The 24,258-nt window shown below is 42.9% G+C and overlaps 2 protein-coding genes across 2 annotated transcripts; both read right to left on the bottom strand.

Moving 5' to 3' along the window:
• Positions 1-3,071: 3,071 nt before the first annotated feature.
• On the bottom strand, positions 3,072-12,637 carry LOC109871458 (lectin). The gene is made up of 4 exons (XM_020462360.2): positions 12,539-12,637; positions 11,008-11,135; positions 10,337-10,530; positions 3,072-3,123 (listed from the first exon to the last, which is right to left on the bottom strand). Exons 1-4 carry the CDS (start codon positions 12,609-12,611, stop codon positions 3,072-3,074), a joined length of 447 nt encoding a protein of 148 aa, XP_020317949.2. The 5' UTR covers positions 12,612-12,637.
• A 5,962-nt stretch (positions 12,638-18,599) lies between these two features.
• Positions 18,600-22,860, bottom strand: LOC109872235 (C-C chemokine receptor type 9-like). The gene is made up of 3 exons (XM_020463400.2): positions 22,741-22,860; positions 22,528-22,572; positions 18,600-20,617 (listed from the first exon to the last, which is right to left on the bottom strand). The coding sequence occupies exons 2-3, from the start codon at positions 22,570-22,572 to the stop codon at positions 19,556-19,558; spliced, it is 1,107 nt and encodes a 368-aa protein (XP_020318989.1). The 5' UTR covers positions 22,741-22,860; the 3' UTR covers positions 18,600-19,555.
• Positions 22,861-24,258: the final 1,398 nt, after the last annotated feature.

The following is a 24,258-nucleotide window of genomic DNA, read 5'->3' as shown; positions in this document are numbered from 1 at the left end:
CTCTGCTCTAAAAATATATATATATCCCAAATGCCCCATGGCAATGATTGGGGACATTGCCCTGTGTAGGGTTCTGTCTTTCGGATTGAGACGTTAAACGGGTGTCCTGACTCTCTGTGGTCACTAAAGATCCCATGGCACTTATCGTAAGAGTAGGGGTGTTAACCCCAGTGTCCTGGCTAAATTCCCAAATCTGGCCCTCATACCATCACGGTCAGCTAGTCATCCCCAGTTTACAATTGGCTCATTCATCCCCCCTTCTCTCCCCTGTAAATATTCCCCAGGTCATTGCTGTAAATGAGAATGTGTTCTCAGTCAATTTACCTGGTAAAATAAGGGTAAAATAAAGATAGTTGTGTGGCTAAACGGAATAGCCAACCAATACATTTTTCACATTTGTGTTTTTCTTCAGAAATGAATGAGTAGAATCCTTAATGATATTATATTAAAGCGGACACCCCGCCTGTGTTTTGATGAAAAGCTTAGGGATGAGCCTGGAGATTTTTGTATGATCAAAAAAAAAATTTTTTTTTGTAATTTAGCAGACAGTCTTATCCAGAGCAATTTACAGGAGCAATTAGGGCTAAGTGCCTTGCGCAAGGGCACATTGACAGATTTTTTAACCTAGTCGGCCGTGTTACGTTCCCACGTTTCTGTGTTGTTTGGGGTTTGTATGTGTGTATTTCAGGAAATGGCTTTCTGGATTCTAAGCAGCTTATTTGTCAGCCCCTCGATGATTGAACCCTCCGTCTTGTCAGAGGAAACAGCAGTTTTCAATTACAAACTCCTTCTGCAGCTTGAAAAGCCAGTGTTCCTTTGTTAGGAGAGAGAGCTTCTTTGTGTGTCCTGTATAATTTGTTGTAAAGTGTTTTGTAGCCGGTCTATGTTTATGTCAAAAGGACTGGTTTTGATTATTGAAATTACTCACTTTACGTTAGTAATTATTCTGTTTTTGTTCCAGGGGGGAAGGGGAAGGCACCTTAAGAGTGCTTAGCACACTAGGTAAGACCTGGGTGGACCACCCCCTGTATTTTGGTTAGCGCGCCAGGTGGCATTAAGAATAGGTCAAATAAGAGAGGGGGCTCTTTAACTTTAACTTTCTTTGCTTTGGTTCCATCCAGCCCATTTTCCCCAAATTACTGTGTAAAGGAAGAATAAATTCCCTGTTAAAGGTAATATTCTCATCCTCTGTCATCTTTACCCGCACCTACAGTCACATACCTCTTTACTTCCACCTACAGTCACATACCTCTTTACTTCCACCTACAGTCACATACCTCTTTACCTCTACCTACAGTCACATACCTCTTTACTTCCACCTACAGTCACATACCTCTTTACCTCTACCTACAGTCACATACATCTTTACCTCCACCTACAGTCCCATACCTATACCTACAGTCACATACCTCTTTACCTCCACCTACAGTCACATACCTCCACCTACAGTCACATACCTCTTTACCTCCACCTACAGTCACATACCTCTTTACCTCCACCTACAGTCACATACCTCTTTACCTCCACCTACAGTCTCATACCTCCACCTACAGTCACATACCTCTTTACCGCCACCTACAGTCCCATACCTCCACCTACATTCCCATACCTCTTTACCTCCACCTACAGTCACATACCTCAACCTACAGTCACATATCTCCACCTACAGTCGCATACCTCTTTACCTCCACCTACAGTCACATATCTCCACCTCCACCTACAGTCACAGACCTCTTTACCTCCACATACAGTCCCATACCTCTTTACCTCCACCTACAGTCACATACCTCTTTACCTCCACATACAGTCCCATACCTCTTTACCTCCACCTACAGTCACATACCTCTTTACCTCCACCTACAGTCCCATACCTCTTTACCTCCACCTACAGTCACATACCTCTTTACCTCCACCTACAGTCCCATACCTCTTTACTTCCACCTACAGTCACATACCTCTTTACCTCCACCTACAGTCCCATACCTCCACCTACAGTCACATACCTCCACCTACAGTCACATACCTCTTTTCCTCCACCTACAGTCACATACCTCCACCTGCAGTCACATACCTCCACCTACAGTCACATACCTCTTTACCCGCACCTACAGTCACATACCTCCACCTACAGTCACATACCTCTTTCACTCCACTGGGAGTTGAGTGTAGCGGGGTGTTGTGTTCCCTCCAAGAGGCTTAAGTAACATGATTCAAATCATCAACCGTTCAGTTATTGGCCCAATGCTCTTAACTGCTAGGATACCTGCCACTCAAATTCATAGACTGCTATGGATGTAGAACTGACCGTCCATGATATCAAAATGATAGTTTTAACCATGTGTTGAGGCTATAGCATACAGTGTTTGTTGACATTTATATTGTTCACAAACATTTGTAGTAAAACAAAGCTTGTATTTTCGGTTCTGATGGGATACTACAGTTGCACTAAGCTCATGAGCCGTTTCTTCAAGAATCGATTCATTTATTTTGGGTAACAGACACAACAAAATGTACAATGTCTACGCCAGAGGATATCACTTGAAAGTATTAATTAAAAGCTTGTTTCCAAAGTGGTCCTCGGTGGTAAAAACAATAACACAAAGGCAAAATAACAAACAACCATAAATACATTAATTTATTTTGACATTCTAATAAGTGTCACTATTCACTGTACTTCTCCCTAACCTTAAAAATCAACCATTAATTTCAAGTTAAAACTATCTATTCATTGCACATCATACAGATCCTTCAAATAAATACACCAGACCAGCAGTAGGGGGCGCAAGAGGTATTAGAGTGGTTTCGCTTACTTAGACAACCTTTTCCAAATGAACACCTTTTCCTGCTTTATAAAAGCTATTTCTACTTTTTAATTTGCTTGATCTCTAAAGGTAGGCTATTCCACCAGACAAATACATGTTTACTCTTGGGATTTTCCTTGACATAACAGTAGCTCTGGTATTGTAACTGGGTTGGTTATAGACCATACCAATGTGGTTTTTCAAATAACCTGGAGCACAATCATTTAAGATGACAAGCATATGATTAGGTATAAGTTGGTCCACTCTGGACTACAAAGGCAACAAGCCCACCTCCCGGAACTCCTGTACCCCTATGTGGGTCCTAGGGGGGACATTCAGCTTATACCTGATAACATTATGTGGGTCCTAGGGGGGACATTCAGCATATACCTGATAACATTATGTGGGTCCTAGGGGGGACATTCAGCATATACCTGATAAAATAACATTATTTTGCATGACCTGCATTCTCTTTTTCAGCTTATTTGATAGCCCAATGTACCAAGCAGAGCAGGCATTATCAAAATGACACTAAATCAAGGTTGAGACGAGCAGTTTCTTAACTTTGATGTTAAAATATCCAGTGTTACGATTTGTTCACCATTTTAGAATGAATTTTAACAGCTATCAGGTCTCCAGAAAGGGATTGATCTAGGGACAAACACCAATATAAATTACGCTTGTTTTAGATTCAATATCCTTCCCTGTACAGTTTGCCTTTGTCTTGTCAGCCCTAAGCAATCTACATTTTGTTCCAAACAAAATCAGTTTTTCTCAGTCAATCAATCTCTAACAAAATGCAATTCCATACTCAGGACCTCCTCTGTTATCTGTATCCTTCCCTGATACCAGTATGACTGAGTCAAAGCACTGAACTGTATTATTGACTGTATGTTTGTTTTGTTTGCGTCGCACTGTTTTGCTTTATCTTGGGCCACAGTTGTAAATGAGAACTTGTTCTCAACTAGCCTACCTGGTTAAATAAAAGTCAAATGTTAAAAACTATCTGGCATATCATTAACGTATATATGAAATTAGAGTGGCCCTAAAATGGACCCCTGCGGTACTCCACAGGATATTTCTTTGGCCTCTGACAGAACATCACCAACATTACATACTTGTGTTCTGTTGGTCAGATAAGACCTAAACCAATTCACTGCTAAATGCCGACCATATTATCTCCCAAGAGAATTCTCCTCCGTCATCGCCACGACCATTTACATCCCACCTCAAGCCGAAACCTCGACGGCCCTCAAAGAACTTCACTGGACTTTATGCAAACTGGAAACCACATATCCTGAGGCTGCATTTATTGTATCTGTGGATTTTAACAAAGCAAATCTGAGGACTAGGCTGCCGAAGTTCTATCAATATATTGACTGTCCTCCTTGTGCTATGAACTCTCAACTATTGCTATTCAAACTTCCAGAATGCTTACAAGGACCTCCCCCGCCCTCCTTTCGGCAAATCTGACCACGACTCCATCTTGCTCCTCCCGTCCTATAGGCAGAAACTCAAACAAGAAGTGCCCATGCTTCGTACGATTCAACGCTGGTCTGACCAATCGGAATCCACGTTTCAGGATTGTTTTGATCAATTGGACTGAGATATGTTCCGGGTAGCTTGCGAAATTAATCAAGACGCGTACACGGATACTGTGACAGAGTTTATTAGGAAGTGTGTAGGAGGTGTAGTACCCACTGTGACTATTAAAACCTACTGTAACCAGAAACCGTGGAGAACCTCTTTAACCTCAGGAAGCTAAATAACTTTGTCTTGTCACCTAAAACACTCACATACTTTTACAGATACACAATTGAAAGCATCCTGTCGGGCTGTATCACCGCTTGGTTTGGCAACTGCACCGCCTGCAACTGCAAGGCTCTCCAGAGGGTGGTGCGGTCTGCCCAACGCGTTACCGGGGGCAAACTACTAAATAATCTGTCTGTACACAAATGTTGGAAAAATTACTTGTGTCATGCACAAAGTAGATGTCCTTATCGACTTGCCAAAACTATAGTTTGTTAACAAGAAATTTGTGGAGTGGTTGAAAAACGAGTTTTAATGACTCCAACCTAAGTGTTTGTAAACTTCCGACTTCAACTGTATCTGGCATTATTCATCTCATATGTAAATACTGTATTGTATACTATTCTACAGTATCTTAGTCACTTAATACTGTTAACATATCTTTCATTACTCATCTCATTTTTTTATTTCACGTTTATTTAACCAGGTAGGCTAGTTGAGAACAAGTTCTCATTTGCAACTGCGACCTGGCGAAGATAATGCATAGCAGTGTGAACAGACAACAACACTGTAAGGGTTTTCCTCCGCTTCGTCTGAAGAGGAGGTGTAGCAGGGATCGGACCAAAACACAGCGTGGTAAGTGTCCATATCGTTTTTAATAACAAAAACACTGAACACTATGAAATACAAAAACAATAAACGAATACGTGAAATGACAAAACCGAACCAATACCGTGTGGTGAAAAACACAGACACGGAAACAAACACCCACAAACAAACAGTGAAACCCAGGCTACCTAAGTATGATTCTCAATCAGAGACAACTAACAACACCTGCCTCCGATTGAGAACCATACTAGGCCGAAACATAGAAATCGCAAAATCATAGAAAAACAAACATAGACTGCCCTCCCCAACTCACGCCCTGACCATACTAAATAACGACAAAACAAAGGAAATAAATGTCAGAACGTGACAAACACAGAGTTACATATGGAGTAAACAATAAACAAGTCAATAAAAAAAAAATCTAGATACATTGTGTGCAAAAGGTATGAGGAGGTAGGCAATAAATAGGCCATAGGAGTGAATAATTACAATTTAGCAGATTAACACTGGAGTGATAAATGAGCAGATGAACATGTGCAGGTAGAGATACTGGTGTGAAAAAAGGGCAGAAAAGTAAATGAACTAAAAACAGTATGGGGATGAGGTAGGTAAATTTGGTGGGCTTATATACCGATGGACTATGTACAGCTGCAGCGATCGGTTAGCTGCCCACCAGTTCTGGTTTGTGTGGAAGCAACCAGGTCTATATTATATTATATATATATTATATATATACTGTATTATGTAGAGTTAGGGGTTCAGTTTGTATATTAATGATATGAAAGATGCTTGTTCTTGCCGCGGATGACTCTACACTTCTCACAAAAGTAAAACTGTTGGAGAGCATACTTAGCACAGAGCTTACTAACATTAACAAATGGCTTGGAGTGTAACGGCTCTCGTTTGTAGAATGAAGAGTGGACCAAGGCGCAGCGTGGTAGGCGTACATCGTAACTTTATTGATGACACCAAACAAATTAACAAAGTCAAAAAAAATGAAAGCGCACAGTTCTGTCAGGCTACAGAAACTAGACAGAAAACAAGATCCCACAAACTCAGTTGGAAAACAGGCTGCCTAAGTATGATTCCCAATCAGAGACAACGATAGACAGCTGCCTCTAATTGGGAACCATACCCGGCCAACAAAGAAATCGAAAACTAGAATGCCCACCCAAATCACGCCCTGACCTAACCAAGTAGAGAAATAAACAGTCTCTCTAAGGTCAGGGCGTGACATGGAGATAATAAGCTATCTCTGCACTTTGGGAAAACTGAAGCAATTATTTTGGGATCCAGACCTAAATTGTGTAGGTCGTCTGAAATCAGAGTGGAGTTAGGGGGTGAGGTGCTGACTACTAAAACCTCTGTTAGCTACTTGGGACATATCCTTGATGGAAGCTTGGGAGGTGTGAACATGGCAAATAAGGTGCTAGGGAAGGTTAATTACAGGATGAAGTTTTTGGCTAGAAAGTCCAAGCTGCTTGATAAGGACTCCATGAAAGTGCTATCTACTGCCCTCATTCAATGCCATTTTGACTATGCCAGTACTTCCTGGTTAGGAGGCTTATCTAAACTTATGAAGGGGAAGCTCCAGATAGCCCAGAATAAGCTGATCAGGGTAGTATTGAAGGTGAGTCCACGTACTCACATAGGCAGGAGCTGCTTTCAAGAACTAAACTGTCTGCCTGTTGAGGCTAGGGTGTCCCAGATTAGACTAGGTCTGGTTTACAGCAGTATTTATGGTCCTGCTTAAATCAAATCAAATCAAATTTTATTTGTCACATACACATGGTTAGCAGATGTTAATGCGAGTGTAGCGAAATGCTTGTGCTTCTAGTTCCGACAATGCAGTAATAACCAACAAGTAATCTAACTAACAATTCCAAAACTACTGTCTTATACACAGTGTAAGGGGATAAAGAATATGTACATAAGGATATATGAATGAGTGATGGTACAGAGCAGCATAGGCAAGATACAGTAGATGGGATCGAGTACAGTATATACATATGAGATGAGTATGTAAACAAAGTGGCATAGTTAAAGTGGCTAGTGATACATGTATTACATAAGGATGCAGTCAATGATATAGAGTACAGTATATACGTATGCATTATATAAGGTAGCATTGTTTAAAGTGGCTAGTGATATATTTACATCATTTCCCATCAATTCCCATTATTAAAGTGGCTGGAGTTGAGTCCGTGTCAGTGTCAGTGTCAGTGTGTTGGCAGCAGCCACTCAATGTTAGTGGTGGCTGTTTAACAGTGATGGCCTTGAGATAGAAGCTGTTTTTCAGTCTCTCAGACCCAGCTTTGATGCACCTGTACTGACCTCGCCTTCTGGATGATAGCGGGGTGAACAGGCAGTGGCTCGGGTGGTTGATGTCCTTGATGATCTTTATGGCCTTCCTGTAACATCGGGTGGTGTAGGTGTCCTGGAGGGCAGGTAGTTTGCCCCCGGTGATGCGTTGTGCAGACCTCACTACCCTCTGGAGAGCCTTAAGGTTGAGGGCGGAGCAGTTGCCGTACCAGGCGGTGATACAGCCCGCCAGGATGCTCTCGATTGTGCATCTGTAGAAGTTTGTGAGTGCTTTTGGTGACAAGCCGAATTTCTTCAGCCTCCTGAGGTTGAAGAGGCGCTGCTGCGCCTTCTTCACGATGCTGTCTGTGTGAGTGGACCAATTCAGTTTGTCTGTGATGTGTATGCCGAGGAACTCAAAACTTGCTACCCTCTCCACTACTGTTCCATCGATGTGGATAGGGGGGTGTTCCCTCTGCTGTTTCCTGAAGTCCACAATCATCTCCTTAGTTTTGTTGACGTTGAGTGTGAGGTTATTTTCCTGACACCACACTCCGAGGGCCCTCACCTCCTCCCTGTAGGCCGTCTCGTCGTTGTTGGTAATCAAGCCTACCACTGTTGTGTCGTCCGCAAACTTGATGATTGAGTTGGAGGCGTGCATGGCCACGCAGTCGTGGGTGAACAGGGAGTACAGGAGAGGGCTCAGAACGCACCCTTGTGGGGCCCCAGTGTTGAGGATCAGCGGGGAGGAGATGTTGTTGCCTACTCTCACCACCTGGGGGCGGCCCGTCAGGAAGTCCAGTACCCAATTGCACAGGGCGGGGTCGAGACCCAGGGTCTCGAGCTTGATGACGAGCTTGGAGGGTACTATGGTGTTGAATGCCGAGCTGTAGTCGATGAACAGCATTCTCACATAGGTATTCCTCTTGTCCAGATGGGTTAGGGCAGTGTGCAGTGTGGTTGAGATTGCATTGTCTGTGGACCTATTTGGGCGGAAAGCAAATTGGAGTGGGTCTAGGGTGTCAGGTAGGGTGGAGGTGATATGGTCCTTGACTAGTCTCTCAAAGCACTTCATGATGACGGATGTGAGTGCTACGGGGCGGTAGTCGTTTAGCTCAGTTACCTTAGCTTTCTTGGGAACAGGAACAATGGTGGCCCTCTTGAAGCATGTGGGAACAGCAGACTGGTATAGGGATTGATTGAATATGTCCGTAAACACACCGGCCAGCTGGTCTGCGCATGCTCTGAGGGCGCGGCTGGGGATGCCGTCTGGGCCTGCAGCCTTGCGAGGGTTAACACGTTTAAATGTCTTACTCACCTCGGCTGCAGTGAAGGAGAGACCGCATGTTTTGATTGCAGGCCGTGTCAGTGGCACTGTATTGTCCTCAACGCGGGCAAAAAAGTTATTTAGTCTGCCTGGGAGCAAGACATCCTGGTCCGTGACTGGGCTGGATTTCTTCCTGTAGTCCGTGATTGACTGTAGACCCTGCCACATGCCTCTTGTGTCTGAGCCGTTGAATTGAGATTCTACTTTGTCTCTATACTGACGCTTAGCTTGTTTGATAGCCTTGCGGAGGGAATAGCTGCACTGTTTGAATTTGGTCATGTTACCAGACACCTTGCCCTGATTAAAAGCAGTGGTTTGCGCTTTCAGTTTCACGCGAATGCTGCCATCAATCCACGGTTTCTGGTTAGGGAATGTTTTAATCGTTGCTATGGGAACGACATCTTCAACGCACGTTCTAATGAACTCGCACACCGAATCAGCGTATTCGTCAATATTGTTATCTGACGCAATACGAAACATATCCCAGTCCACGTGATGGAAGCAGTCTTGGAGTGTGGAGTCAGCTTGGTCAGACCAGCGTTGGACAGACCTCAGCGTGGGAGCCTCTTGTTTTAGTTTCTGTCTGTAGGCAGGGATCAACAAAATGGAGTCGTGGTCAGCTTTTCCGAAAGGGGGGCGGGGCAGGGCCTTATATGCGTCACGGAAGTTAGAGTAACAATGATCCACGGTCTTTCCACCCCTGGTTGCGCAATCGATATGCTGATAAAATTTAGGGAGTCTTGTTTTCAGATTAGCCTTGTTAAAATCCCCAGCTACAATGAATGCAGCCTCCGGATAAATGGTTTCCAGTTTGCAAAGAGTTAAATAAAGTTCGTTCAGAGCCATCGATGTGTCTGCTTGGGGGGGATATATACGGCTGTGATTATAATCGAAGAGAATTCTCTTGGTAGATAATGCGGTCTACATTTGATTGTGAGGAATTCTAAATCAGGTGAACAGAAGGATTTGAGTTCCTGTATGTTTCTTTCATCACACCATGTCTCGTTAGCCATAAGGCATACGCCCCCGCCCCTCTTCTTACCAGAAAGATGTTTGTTTCTGTCGGCGCGATGCGTGGAGAAACCCATTGGCTACACCGCCTCGGATAGCGTCTCTCCAGTGAGCCATGTTTCCGTGAAGCAGTCTCTGATGTCCCTCTGGAATGCTACCCTTGCTCGGATTTCATCAACCTTGTTGTCAAGAGACTGGACATTGGCAAGAAGAATGCTAGGGAGTGGTGCACGGTGTGCCTGTCTCCGGAGTCTGACCAGAAGACCGCCTCGTTTCCCTCTTTTTCAGAGTCGTTTTTTGGGGTCGCTGCATGGGATCCACTCCGTTGTCCTGTTTGTAAGGCAGAACACAGGATCAGCGTCGCGAAAAACATATTCTTGGTCGTACTGATGGTGAGTTGACGCTGCTCTTATATTCAGTAGTTCTTCTCGACTGTATGTAATGAAACCTAAGATGACCTGGGGTACTAATGTAAGAAATAACACGTAAAAAAAACAAAAAACTGCATAGTTTCCGAGGAACGCGAAGCGAGGCGGACATCTCTGTCGGCGCCGGAAGTAAAGTTATTATGATTATTAACACCTGTGAAGGGTCATTTACTGCATGACCACCGAGCCAGATGCGAGGGTCATGTCGGCTGCTCCACTGACTGAATTCATCCACGGCATTGTTGTCCTCAGCATTGTGGATTGATACCAGATGAGCACCAGACTTCACAGATTTGCAGTGATTCTATGTGATGTAGACATTAAGGAAACAAAGACAACACATTTAGAGTTGGATTAATATGGATGGTGCTTTGGGAGTTACTTATGGAGGTAAAATCACACAGCATACAGTAGATATAGACCCAGTGGGCACACACTTGTTAAATCAAATCAAAGTTGTTACCATGTCATTTCAATCAAAAATCTATGTTTTTCCTTCTGATGACATTGAATCAATGTGGAAAACTGGTTGGATTATGAAAAAGTCATCAACGTACAGTATAGGAATTTAGGATTTTTATCACCCAAAGTTGAACCTAAATCCAATGACATGGTTCAAAATGTTGTTTATTTCACTTTGAATTCACGTTAGTTGACAACTCAATCAATCAAAGCTAGATGTGACGTCTGTGCCCAGTGCTGATGTACACTACTGTATGTCTACCTTTAACTGAGACATCATGGATATGTGGGATAAAACCTGAGAGAAGTCTGAATTTACCTCAGCTGACGTATAGTCCAACATCTGGTTGATGTGCTTAACACAGTAGGAGCCCAATTTGTACCAAGCAACATGACCAGTGCATGGCTCAATAGCATAATTCTCTCGTAGTTTAACTGTTGAATTATCTAGGAGAGAGAAAACAAGTGATACAAGCAGACCGAGCTCATAATACTGCAAGTAAAACAGGCTGTAGGGGAGAGTGGGGTATGTTGTGCCAACGGGTTAGTTGAGCAACACCTTGTTTCTAGGAAACCATACACAACATTAATTAAATGAATGTGATCAAACATTTAGGAAGTGGTCATCATTTCATGAAGGAAGAAACATGGAGAAAGTGTTGCTAGAGCCAAAAAACGGATTTCCACAAAGTCAGATAAATGTATTGTGTTATAGGTTTCATGGGGCTTGTATCTAAAACAAAATAGGTTATTTTAAGAATCTTTCATATATCAGTTGGGGTCTCTATAAGCTACAATATGAGGTCCTCAACCTAGCATGAAAGTGCATCCCTGTAGCTGTGCGAGCTAATACAGTCAAAATGGATGCTTTGGGGTAAATTGTGTCATTTGGCCAGGGTTCAAGTTGAGCCAATAGCTCAACACACCCCATACAAATGCTAATTACATTTAGTCCGTTTTATACATAATATGCATAGTATTTTTTCCATATGAACTCAAGATAGTGCATTTTTATTGATACAGAGCAGACACTACCGTGTACACAAATGTAAAACAAGCAGGGGTCCAGCCTCCCTTGAGGTTCTTGAAAGAGCAGCCAAGGAAGTGAGAGAAGGGAAAAAGTCCATTCAAGTAACAGTTAGGGAGGAAAAATAGACAGAGTGACACTGAAGAGGAACATTGACAAACAAGAAAATAAACATGATCCTGTGAGAAGGAGAGGCTTTGATACCAGAGGAACACAAGGTGTTTGTGATGACATGGAGTCTGATCTTATTGAACATATCAAGAATCCTGGCAGACATTTTCATGGGCTTAGTAGACTCAAATGTAAAGAACTTACCTATGAATTGGCACAACATCCCTGTTCAAGACAACTGGCGGCTCAATTTACCCCATACCTTGTTTCTAGGTAACCATACACAACATTACCATACCATACCCTGAGACCACTTTTTCTGGACAAGCTATGTTTTCAAAACTGTTATGTTTACATGAATTCTGATTATTTCCAGGGATACACAACATCTTGAAATATATGTAGATATATTTGTTAGAAAGAATACTATATTTCCCCTGACGTAGTGATGCTGAATGTAAAAAATGACTCAACATACCGTAATGGCCCCTACCACTTCTGAGTAGTTTTCATTAGAAATATGTTACACTGTGACTTTATTCAAATCCTTATAAACAAACTATCTTAACTGTAAATGTTTAACCAACATCTTTCATAAGTTGGTTATTTTACCCCTAAAGACAATTAAAACTTAAAACAACACCACTTCCAAACTCAAAGTCTAGAGTAGCCACTCTGGGTTTGACATGATCATGATTGTATTGATGCTCACCTGCACAGGTCTTCGGGCAGAGGTGGGCAGAGGCCCCGAGGAACATCATCACCAGAACGAGTAGGGCCTTCATCTTGTCTTCTGTCTGTCTCTCTCTCTGTAAAAAGGCTCTTTACTTGACTCGCTTTTCAAAGATGAAAAGAAATGTAAATGTTTTGTGCTCTTGTAGGAAGCAATCCCTCCCATATTGCTGACTACAAATGATCTATAACTGGGCTAATAACTCACTAACTAGCAAAGGATATGAACAAAATGTGCACATGTGGCTTCATGCAGCTCTCACTTTGATCTCTAAACAAGCACATCTACTCACGACCACAGCTGTAAACACGGTCCAGATCAAAGTAAATGGCAGAAATCCATATATGGCAATGGTCTATTTGCATATAGGCCTACTGCAGCTCTGATTGGTTATGCCGCACCAGTCTGTGTAGAGTAAGGGCTGAGTCGTGAGCGGTCAATGCAATAGAATCACACTCCAATGCATTCTGTCTACAACAAAATGTCTTGCATAGTTTGTTTTGTTCCTGTATGTTGCATTGAAAGTGGCTAATATTGCGTTGAGGGGAAACGTTGATAATGTTAAATGAGGCCTCACCTCCTGGTTACACTAGTGACCATATACCCCGTGCGTCCCGCAAAGGCGGAGGTGTTGCTAACATTTACGATTGCAAATTTCAATTTACAAAAAAAAATGACGTTTTCGTCTTTTGAGCTTCTAGTCATGAAATCTATGCAGCCTACTCAATCACTTTTTATAGCTACTGTTTACAGGCCTCCTGGGCAATTTACAGCATTCCTCATTGAGTTCCCTGAATCCTATCAGACCTTGTAGTCATAGCAGATAATATTCTAATTTTTGATGACTTTAATATTCACATGGAAAAGTCCACAGACCCACTCCAAAAGGCTTTCGGAGCCATCATCGACTCAGTGGGCTTTGTACAACATGTCTCTGGACCTACTCACTGTCACAGTTATACTCTGGACCTAGTTTTGTCCCATCGAATAAATGTTGTGGATCTTAATGTTTTTCCTCATAATCCTGGACTATCGGACCACCATTTTATTACGTTTGCAATTGCAACAAATAATCTGCTCAGACCCCAACCAAGGAGCCTCAAAAGTCGTGCTATAGATTCACAGACAACACAAAGATTCCTTGATGCCCTTCCAGACTCCCTTTGCCTACCCAAGGACGTCAGAGGACAAAAATCAGTTAACCACCTAACTGAGGAACTCAATTTAACCTTGTGCAATACCCTAGATGCAGAAGCACCCCTAAAAACTAAAAACATTTCTCATAAGAAACTAGCTCCCTGGTATACAGAAAATACCCAAGCTCTGAAACAAGCATCCAGAAAATTGGAACGGAAATGGCGCCACACCAAACTGGAAGTCTTCCGACTAGCTTGGGAAGACAGCACCGTGCAGTGTCTAAGAGCCCTTACTGCTGCCTAATCATCCTATTTTTCCAACTTAATTGAGGAAAATAAGAACAATCCGAAATTTATTTTTGATACTGTCGCAAAGCTAACTAAAAAGCAGCATTCCCCAAGTGAGGATGGCTTTCACTTCAGCAGTAATAAATTCATGAACTTCTTTGAGGAGAAGATGATGATTATTAGAAAGCAAATTACGGACTCCTCTTTAGATCTGCGTATTCCTTCAAAGCTCAGTTGTCCTGAGTCTGCACAACTCCGCCAGGACCTAGGATCAAGAGAGACACTCAAGTGTTTTAGTACTTTAACTCTTGACACAATGATGAAAATAATCATGGCCTCTAAACCTTCAAGCTGCATACTGGACCCTATCCCAACTAAACTACTGAAAGAGCTGCTTCCTGAGCTTGGCCCTCCTATGTTGAACATAATAAATGTCTCTCTATCCACCGGATGTGTACCAAACTCACTAAAAGTGGCAGTAATAAAGCCTCTCTTGAAAAAGCCAAACCTTGACCCAGAAAATATAAAAAACTATCGGCCTATATCGAATCTCCCATTCTCTCAATTCTTTTAGAAAAGGCTGTTGTTGGGCAGCAATTCACTGCCTTCCTGAAGACAAACAATGTATACGAAATGCTTCAGTCTGGTTTTAGACCCCATCATACCACTGAGACTGCACTTGTGAAGATGGTAAATTACTTTTTAATGGCATCAGACCGAGGCTCTGCATCTGTCCTCCTAGACCTTAGTGCTGCTTTTGATACCATCGATCACCGCATTCGTTTGGAGAGATTGGAAACCCAAATTGGTCTACACGGACAAGTTCTGGCCTGGTTTAGATCTTATCTGTCGGAAATATATCAGTTTGTCTCTGTGAATGATTTGTCCTCTGACAAATTAACTCTAAATTAAATTAAAATTAACTGTTGGTGTTCCTCAAGGTTCCGTTTTAAGACCACTATTGTTTTCACTATATATTTTACCTCTTGGGGATGTCATTCAAAAACATCATGTTAACTTTCACTGCTATGCGGATGACACACAGCTGTACATTTCAATGAAAAATGGTGAAGCCCCAAAATTTCCCTTGCTTTGAAGCCTTTGTTTCAGACATAAGGAAGTGGATGGCTGCAAACGTTCTACTTTTAAACTCGGACAAAACAGAGGTGCTTGTTCTAGGTCCCAAGAAACAAAGAGATCTTCTGTTGAATCTGACAATCTTAATGGTTGTACAGTCATCTCAAATAAAACTGTGAAGGACCTCGGCGTTACTCTGGACCCTGATCTCTCTTTTGACGAACATATCAAGACTGTTTCAAGGACAGCTTTTTTCCGTCTACGTAACATTGCAAAAATCAATATAAAAACTATATAAACTTCAGTTAGTGCTGAATACGGCTGCTAGAATCCTGACTAGAACCAAACCATTTGATCATATTACTCCAGTGCTAGCCTCCCTACACTGGCTTCCTGTCAAGGCAAGGGCTGATCTCAAGGTTTTACTGCTAACCGACAAAGCATTACATGGGCTTGCTCCTACCTATCTCTCTGATTTGGTCCTGCTGTACATACCTACACGTACGCGACAGTCACAAGACGCAGGCCTCCTAATTGTCCCTAGAATTTCTAAGCAAACAGCTGGAGGCAGGGCTTTCTCCTATTGAGCTCCATTTTTATGGAATGGTCTGCCTACCCATGTGAGAGACGCAAACTTGGTCTCAACCTTTAAGTCTTTACTGAAGACTCATCTCTTCAGTGGGTCATATGATTGAGTGTAGTCTGGCCCAGGAGTGTGAAGGTGAATGGAAAGGCTCTGGAGCAACGAATCGTCCTTGCTGTCTCTGCCTGGCCGGTTCCCCTCTTTCCACTGGGATTCTCTGCCTCTAACCCTATTACAGGGGCTGAGTCACTGGCTTACTGGTGCTCTTTCATGCTGTCCCTAGGAGGGGTGCGTGACTTGAGAGGGTTGAGTCACTGATGTGATCTTCCTGTCTGGGTTGACGCCCTCCCTTGGGTTGTGCCGTGGCAGAGATCTTTGTGGGCTATACTCGGCCTTGTCTCAGGATGGTAAGTTGGTGGTTGACGATAACCCTCTAGTGGTGTGGGGGCTGTGCTTTGGCAAAGTGGGTGGGGTTATATCCTTCCTGTTTGGCCCTGTCCGGGGGTGTCTTCGGGTGGGGCCACAGTGTCTCCTGACCCCTCTTGTCTCAGCCTCCAGTATTTATGCTGCAGTAGTTTATGTGTCGGGGGGCTAGGGTCAGTCTGTTATATCTGGAATACTTCTCCTGTCTTATCCGGTGTCCTGTGTGAATTTAAGTATGCTCTCTCTAATTCTCTCTCTCTTTCTCTCTCTCGGAGGACCTGAGCCCTAGGACCATGCCTCAGGACTACCTGGCATGATGACCCCTTGCTGTCCCCAGTCCACCTGGCTGTGTTGCTGCTCCAGTTTCAACTGTTCTGCCTGCGGCTATGGAATCCTGACCTGTTCACCGGACGTGCTACCTGTCCCAGACCTATTATTTGACCATGCTGGTCATTTATGAACATTTGAACATCTTGGCCATGTTCTGTTATAATCTCCACCTGGCACAGCCAGAAGAGGACTGGCCACCCCTCATAGCCTGGTTCCTCTCTAGGTTTCTTCCTAGGTTTTGGCCTTTCTAGGGAGTTTTTCCTAGCCACCGTGCTTCAACACCTGCATTGCTTGCTGTTTGGGGTTTTAGGATGGGTTTCTGTACAGCACTTTGAGATATCAGCTGATGTATGAAGGGCTATATAAATACATTTGATTTGATTTTGATTTGGCTACCTTGCGCTCTCTAAATAAATTTCATTCAACCACTGAAAACCCTCCCACTTGCTGGCCAACAGATTTTGTTGTGGTGTTTTCATTCAATAGGGTTTTCAGTACATTATCTTAGACTATCGCTTTAAATACGGTGTACCTTTATAATTTTGTTGACAGACTCAATAGAAAACATGTAGAGAACGGGTTCAGATTGTAGGGATCAATGAAAGAATGACATAAATGCATCCTTGTCTCAATTTCAGCACCAACTGGTAGATTAAAACAATGCTCTAATCTTGTAGATTATTTGGAGAAGGGCTGTTAATCACTGAAGCTGGAGACTCATATCTCCGTCACTAGCTTTAAGCACCAGCTGTCAGAGCAGCTCACTGATCACTGCACCGGTACATAGCCAATCTGTAAATAGCCCATCCAACTACCTCATCCCCATACTGTATTTATTTATTTAGCTCCTTGCACCCCAATATTTCTACTTGCACATTCATCTTCTGCACATCCTACCATTCCAGTGTTTAATTGGCATACTGTAATTACTTCGCCACCATGGTCTATTTATTGCCTTACCTCCCTTATCTTACCTTATTTGCACACACTGTATATAGTCTTTTTCTACAGTATTATTGACTGTGTTTGTTTATTCCATGTGTAACTCTGTGTTGTATGTGTCAAACTGCTTTGCTTTATCTAGGCCAGTTCGCAGTTGTAAATGAGAACTTGTTCTCAACTAGCTTACCTGGTTAAATAAAGGTGTTCTTAACTAGCTTACCCGGTTAAATAAAGGTGAAATAAAAAAATACAAATGTTTTATTAGTTACGAAAGAGTTATGATATGACTCACAACTACACCATTTGATCTGTAATATTTACCATGATTTGAACCCTATGGGGATCTTCATGCACCATTGACCTCAATGAGAAGAAGAAGAAGAAGGTAAGTCACAGGCCTATACCGTCCGGTGGGGGGAAATGGGGCTGGTACAGGCTATATATAAGCATCATTTTCAAAACGGACTTTGGTCTTTTGGAATATTCACTAACACTGGTATGGCATAAGCACATTTTGAAAACAGCCATAAGGATAACATTACTATGTCATTGTGCAATTACATCTATTAAGATACCTAAATATGAGCTCTTGCATAGGATGACATAATTTGATCTACATTTTGGAAAACAGTTAAGGTGCTAAATGCTGGAGACTCCACGTGTATCCACAGAGTTGTGTAAATCTGCCTTTACCTACCAGGCCCCTGTCATGTGGAATAATCTCCAATGAACGTTTCATTTGGATGTGTTGTCTCTAGGTCTCTAGGAGAATGACATTTTTATATTGAGAAATGTGTTTGCTTTGTTTGATTGTTTATTGTGTCTATAATATTTGCCATTTATTAACATTTTGGGTTTTAAATAGTGTTTTCTGTATTGTTCCCAGGACACATTTGCAAATGAGACTTAGGTCTCAATTGTGTTTGTCCTTGGTTAAATGAAAAAATGCGTTATAAGATATGCTATTGATATATTTCATTAACATGTAATAATGCAGTTAGGACCTGTTATAACACATTCATGAGACGCTTATAGATGTGCAACTGCATTACTACAGGTTAATGAAATATATCCATAGCATATCTTATAGCGCTTTTTTTTTAAACTAAGGAAAAACACATTGAGACCTAAGTCTCATTTGCAAATGTGTCCTGGGAACAATACAGAAAACACTATTAAACACAATTTAAAACATGGATATGTAGTCGAAGTAAATCATTACCAAATTTGGAAAATTCAATAACAGTGACCTAAAAATATATATATTTTTTAAATGCATAGTTTATTTACAGTCATTACAGTCACGATCAAAGATATTTTATACAACTTTTTTGTTTATGACACTTGTTCACTCGCACTGTGAAAGCTAAACATACTCGTCACAAATAAGGGCTTTCCTACTTAGAAAGTGTCTCAAATAATTGATCAGCTCATTGATACGGTCCGACCAAAGAGATTGATGAACTAATATCAATATTAGTTAATATTGCCAATTAACTTTATAATATAGAGATGGATAGAGGGCGCACTTGCCCACAATGGAGATAACCCACAATGGTGATTCTGTCACAGAAACCATCATTGTAAAGAAAAGACGTGTTCTCTCTTTCCCATCTCTATACTTTCTAAACAAATGCAACAATAACAAGGCACAAAACAGCCTGGCTGACTTTACAGAGCCATAAAGACCAATGAAAATGCATTGTACCAGTACAGGCCCAATGCTGTCATGGTTAGCTCTTTTCCCAATACTGGAATTGTCCAACACAAACCCTCAACCAGACTTCGACTGTCCATCCTTTGTGGTCATCAGCTAAAACTGAGAAGGTCTTTAGACCAGCCAAAGAAGAGTCCTATCATGACCCATGCTTTCAGCAACGTACACAAGAGCCAAGAGTTTCTCCAGCTCTCAGAAAGGGACCTCTTCTCCCCATGTCACTGCCTCAGCCTCAGCCATGGTCAGATAACCAAAGAAGTCTAAGTCTGATGCAAGAGTGGGCAACCGGGGGAGGGGGGGGGGCGGCGACGACGACAGTACAACCTCTCTCACTGGGACTGTTAGCCATATTGGTTTGTCTTTCCGTTACCAGACCTTTCCGTTACCAGACCTTTCCGTTACCAGACATGGCATTGTGGAACAGAGCGTGGTTGCACAGCCCCTCGATTGTTATGAGGGACTTCTGGTCGCACGCAAAAGGTTGTACTATGACTGTGCTTTCAAAGCGAGAGTGCCTGTGTGGTGTCCGTGTCGGACATGACCGATGAGCGGCCAGGTCCTCCCTGGATCTTGCTGAGTATCCCCTGGGCCGGCCAGCAGTGGTAGATGCGGATAAGCTTGAGGACGTCTCTGCGGAAGCGTTCGCCCACAAATACATACAGGAAGGGATTGAGGCAGGCATGCATGTAGGCCAGGCTCTTCAGTACCTGGCCGGCCACGTCGAAACGCTTTTCCGCATCGCAGTCCATTCCGGTGCTGTTGACCGCCTTGGTGGCCTCCACCACCAGCACGCTGTTATATGGCAACTGGGAGAGGACAAACACAGCCACCACCACCATGATCACGCGCAGCGCCTTGTGCTTCTTGAAGTTGCGGGTTTTGAGCAGGGTGCGGATGATGCCGGCGTAGCAGAACACCATCACCAGGAGGGGCAGGCAGAAGCCCATGCAGATCTGAAGCCCCAGGACCAGGATCTTGGTGCGGTTGTTCTGGTTACTCCAGTAGACCATGGTGCAGTAGAACCGGCCATCCAGCTCCTTGACGTTGGCGAACATGAACTCGGGCAGGGCCAACAACACGGCCAGGAGCCAGACGCAGGCGCACACGAACTTGCTGCAGCTCAGCCGCTGTCTCTTGGAATTCTGGGCCATGGTGGTCTGGACGATGACCACGTAGCGATCGACACTGATGCAGGTGAGCAGCATCATGCTGCTGAAGAAGTTGATCTTGTAGAAGGCAGAGGTGACCTTGCAGAGGCCCAAGCCGAAGCTCCATCCCTGGTTGGCCTCCACGGCCCATAAGGGTAGAGTGCCCAAGAAGAAGAGGTCGGCCACAGCTAGGTTCAACAGGTAGACATCGGTCATGGTCTTGAGACGCTGGCGGAAGTGCAGGTAGATCCACACCACGGTCAGGTTACCCAGGCCTCCCAGGATGACGATGGACCAGTAGAGAGGCGGTTCATACTGGCCTCTGAAAGCCCTAACGGCAGATTTGTCACACATAAAGTCATCCAGACCATCCTCACCAACCGTAGGGGTGAAGCTGGAGTCGTAGTCGTACACCTGTGTGTAAGACAGGACAACATGGCTTGTTGGACATGTGGACCAATTATGCCAGTAAATTATTAACAGAATATACAGTTGCGGACAGAAATATTGGCACACGTTTCTTAAATATTTTCCTATTTATTGTAAAATAAAAAAATCCAATTATAATAACTTTGTCAGATTCTCAAATTGCAGAATACATTTTATTTTTGCAAACTTGGCCATTTTAAATCAGGGCCGGATTACCGAACGGGCACGCAGGGGGGTTGGGGGTCCCCTGGAGGTAGGGGGGCCACCAAATAGCATATGATAACAAAATATGTTTCATTGCAGGAAATTAGCTTTGAAAATGCTAAATGTTTTCTTAGCCTCATGACAAAATGTGTAGAATAGCATTATAAAAATGTTTCTCTCTGCACTATGGCGGAATCAGTTTTCCTAAAAAAGGACAAAATGATTGGCAACCTCAGAGCTAGTGCTTGGTTACACAGCCTTTGGACAAAACTGCAGACAAACGCTTCTGGTAGCCGTCAATGAGCATGCTGCACCTTTCTACTGAAAATGTGACTTTTCAACATTAAATTGCTCTAAATCCATCAATATTTGAAGGGTGCCCTCCACCAACTGCTGTTTTCAGATCTCGTTTTGGATGTGATTCAGATCTGGACTCCAGAACAGTCCAGCATCTTTTCTTAACCATTCCAAGGGGCTTTTTTTATGTGTGTTCGGTGTCGTTGTCCTGCTGGAAGACCCACAACCGTCAATGGAGACCCAGTTTTTGGTTGACTACAAAACACCTGATAATCTGCTGATTTCATGATGCCTTGTGCACGTTCAAGGCCCCCAATACCAGAGGCAGCAGAGCAACCCCAAAGCATTATTAAATCTCCCCCATCTTTGATTGTAAAGGTGGGTGTTCTTTTCATTGAATTCTTCATTTGGCCATCAATAAACACAGCGCTGATTTGTATTGCCAAAGCGCTCTAATTTTGTTTAATTGGTCCACACATATTTTTTTGTGAGGTGCAGGCTTGTTTAAGTGTGTTTTTGAGAAGTTCAAGCAGTTTCCTTCGGCATTGTGGTCTTCCTATGTTTAACCAACCACCAAATGAAGTGTTCAAAGAAAATAACACCTTCCTTCCTTCTACAATCAGATTTGATATCCATTTGTTCAACCCAGTGTCCAAAGAAACTGTGTCTCTGTTGAAGGTTTTGGGTCTTCGATTGGACAACAACCCCAAAGCACCCTGGAAAGGTTCTAGAAAAAACACTGGACTGTCCTGGAGTGGCCAGTGAAGAGTCCAGATCTGAATCACATCCATAATCTATGGCGAGAGATGAACACAGCAGTTGGTGAATGGGACCCCTTAAACATTGAAGATTTAGAGCGGTTTTCTGCCGAAGAGTGGGCCAAATTGCCAATAGAAAAGTTCAGCAAGCTCATTGATGGCTACAAGAAGCATTTGTTGGCAGTTATCTTGGCCAATGGCTACGCAACCAAGTACTAGTTCCGAAGTGCCAATAATTTTGTCCATGCCATTTGTCTTTATTTTCAAAATTAAAATGGTCAACTTAACTTTACAATGTTTAACATCCAATCAGGTGGGGAGACCAAACGTTTTTTGTTCAATTCCAAGTACTTATAGAAGAAATAGGGAATTATTTAAGAAAAGTGCAATGGTGCCAATATACTGTACACATACTTATATAGACCAGGGGTCTCCAACATTGTATCTCATAAGAGCACGGGGGCAAAACATCGATATACATGTAATTTAATTGTTATGAATAAAAATAATAAAAATTTGATGTGATTTTTTTTTTGCTATTTCCTACCAATATAAAAACACACAATATTTTACACAAATGCTATAAAAAAGTACTACAAACTAAATATATATATATATAGTGTACAAGTTGTTTACCTCTGAATCCATTGGTGAAGTCACCATGTCACCTATAACTGGCATCTGAAAAGAGACGGGAGAGAAACAACAGATTAGTCAGGAAAATAACACGCAGTGCAGTATAGCATGATGAAGTAGATACTTTATACTTACATTTCCAATCTGCTATCTTAAATGTTAATACATTTGAGAACACTACACGAGACTAGCTGTTCAGACAATTTTACTTACAGTTGTCCTCTGCTAGTGAGATGTCAAACAGGCGCTTAAATTCAAGATGCTTGTTGGTTGCTTCCTTATCACGGAGTTGCTTTAGAGAACTGTCTGGCAACTGTTTGCTCTCCAGAGGCTTATAAAGGTTTCAGTTAAACCACAATTGACGTCAGGTTGCAAAGCAGGGTGATATTCTGTAGTGCTCATTTGCGTGTTTTGCCGCGTCTCGCTAAAGCAAACCTGCAGCGTGCATACAACCTCATGCAACTTCTCGGGGATTTTAGTCGTATATGAAGATGTGTAGCTGCCTGTATACAAATGGATGAGTCATAGGAAATCCCTTTTATTCTCAGCAGAAGTCTCCATTCATCTGAGATCTATGCCAAAAGAACGCTTTCTCAGGACACCTTTTGTTCACATACTGATTTACAGTTCATTTCAGAGATCCCCAAAATCTCCAGGATGACAGCCATGTGCTTTGGATTTCTTGACTGTAGTATAAACATAAGAAGGTGCATTATGCTTTTTTTGCCAAGAGCGCACACACACACATGCGCACATGCACACGCACGCACACACACAGACACACACGCACACACACACAGACACACACACACAGACACACACACACACATACACACAGACACACACACACACACACACACACACACACACACGCACACAGACACACACACACACACACGCACACAGACACACACACACACACGCACACAGACACACACACGCACACAGACACACACACACACACACACGCACACAGACACACACACACACGCACACAGACACACACAGACACACGCACGCACACACAATCTCTTCCCTCCTGTTAGGATTAGGAATGAAGGGCTATTGTAACGATCCTCTTCGTCTGATGAAGAGTTGTCAAGATCGGACCAAAACGCAGCGTGGTAAGTGTCCATGTTAATATTTATTTTAACTCAGACTACTAAGACAAAATAACAAAAATAGACCAACACGAACCAGTTCTGTCTGGTGCAGACACAGAGACAGAAAACAACTACCCACAAACACCGGTGGGAACATGCTACCTAAGTATGGTTCTCAATCAGAGACAACGATTGCCAGCTGCCTCTGATTGGGAACCATACCAGGCCAAACACATAGAAGTACAAAACATAGAACAAAACATAGAATGCCCACCCCAACTCACGCCCTGACCAAACCAAAATAGAGACATAAAAAAGGAACTAAGGTCAGGACGTGACACCTATGCTGTGCTAAACTACTTAGGTTTGTTACTTCAGGCACCATGGTTACAATGGTTACCATTTCATTACATTACTGTAGTTGATTGACTAGAACCCACACACTTTGGCCAGAGAGTCCACTCACCTGGTGTCCCAGGTCTAAATCATTCCCTGATTAGAGGGGAAGGATGCAAACCAGCATTGTATAAAGAGCTGTCGAAGCCCAGTAGGTGTTTTCAAAAAGACACTGTAACATAAGGCTACAACATGGGTGGTTGTAGAATCCTATTGTGCCTTCTCCTGGATC

Source organism: Oncorhynchus kisutch, linkage group LG27, assembly GCF_002021735.2.
Source record: "Oncorhynchus kisutch isolate 150728-3 linkage group LG27, Okis_V2, whole genome shotgun sequence".
NCBI classification, from domain to species: Eukaryota; Metazoa; Chordata; class Actinopteri; order Salmoniformes; family Salmonidae; genus Oncorhynchus; species Oncorhynchus kisutch.
This window is presented reverse-complemented; position numbering and strand designations above follow the sequence as displayed.

Bases quoted from the DNA above. Each gene is read 5' to 3' on its own strand.
- LOC109872235 (XM_020463400.2), bottom strand. From the start codon at position 22,572: ATGCCAGTTATAGGTGACATGGTGACTTCACCAATGGATTCAGAG. The intron at 20,618-22,527 runs GTAAACAACTTG...TCTTACACACAG, and splicing joins CTTCACCAATGGATTCAGAG to GTGTACGACTACGACTCCAG.
- LOC109871458 (XM_020462360.2), bottom strand. From the start codon at position 12,611: ATGAAGGCCCTACTCGTTCTGGTGATGATGTTCCTCGGGGCCTCTGCC. The intron at 11,136-12,538 runs GTGAGCATCAAT...TCTCTCTCCTAG, and splicing joins CTGCCCGAAGACCTGTGCAG to ATAATTCAACAGTTAAACTA. The intron at 10,531-11,007 runs GTAAATTCAGAC...TACATCACATAG, and splicing joins TGGACTATACGTCAGCTGAG to AATCACTGCAAATCTGTGAA.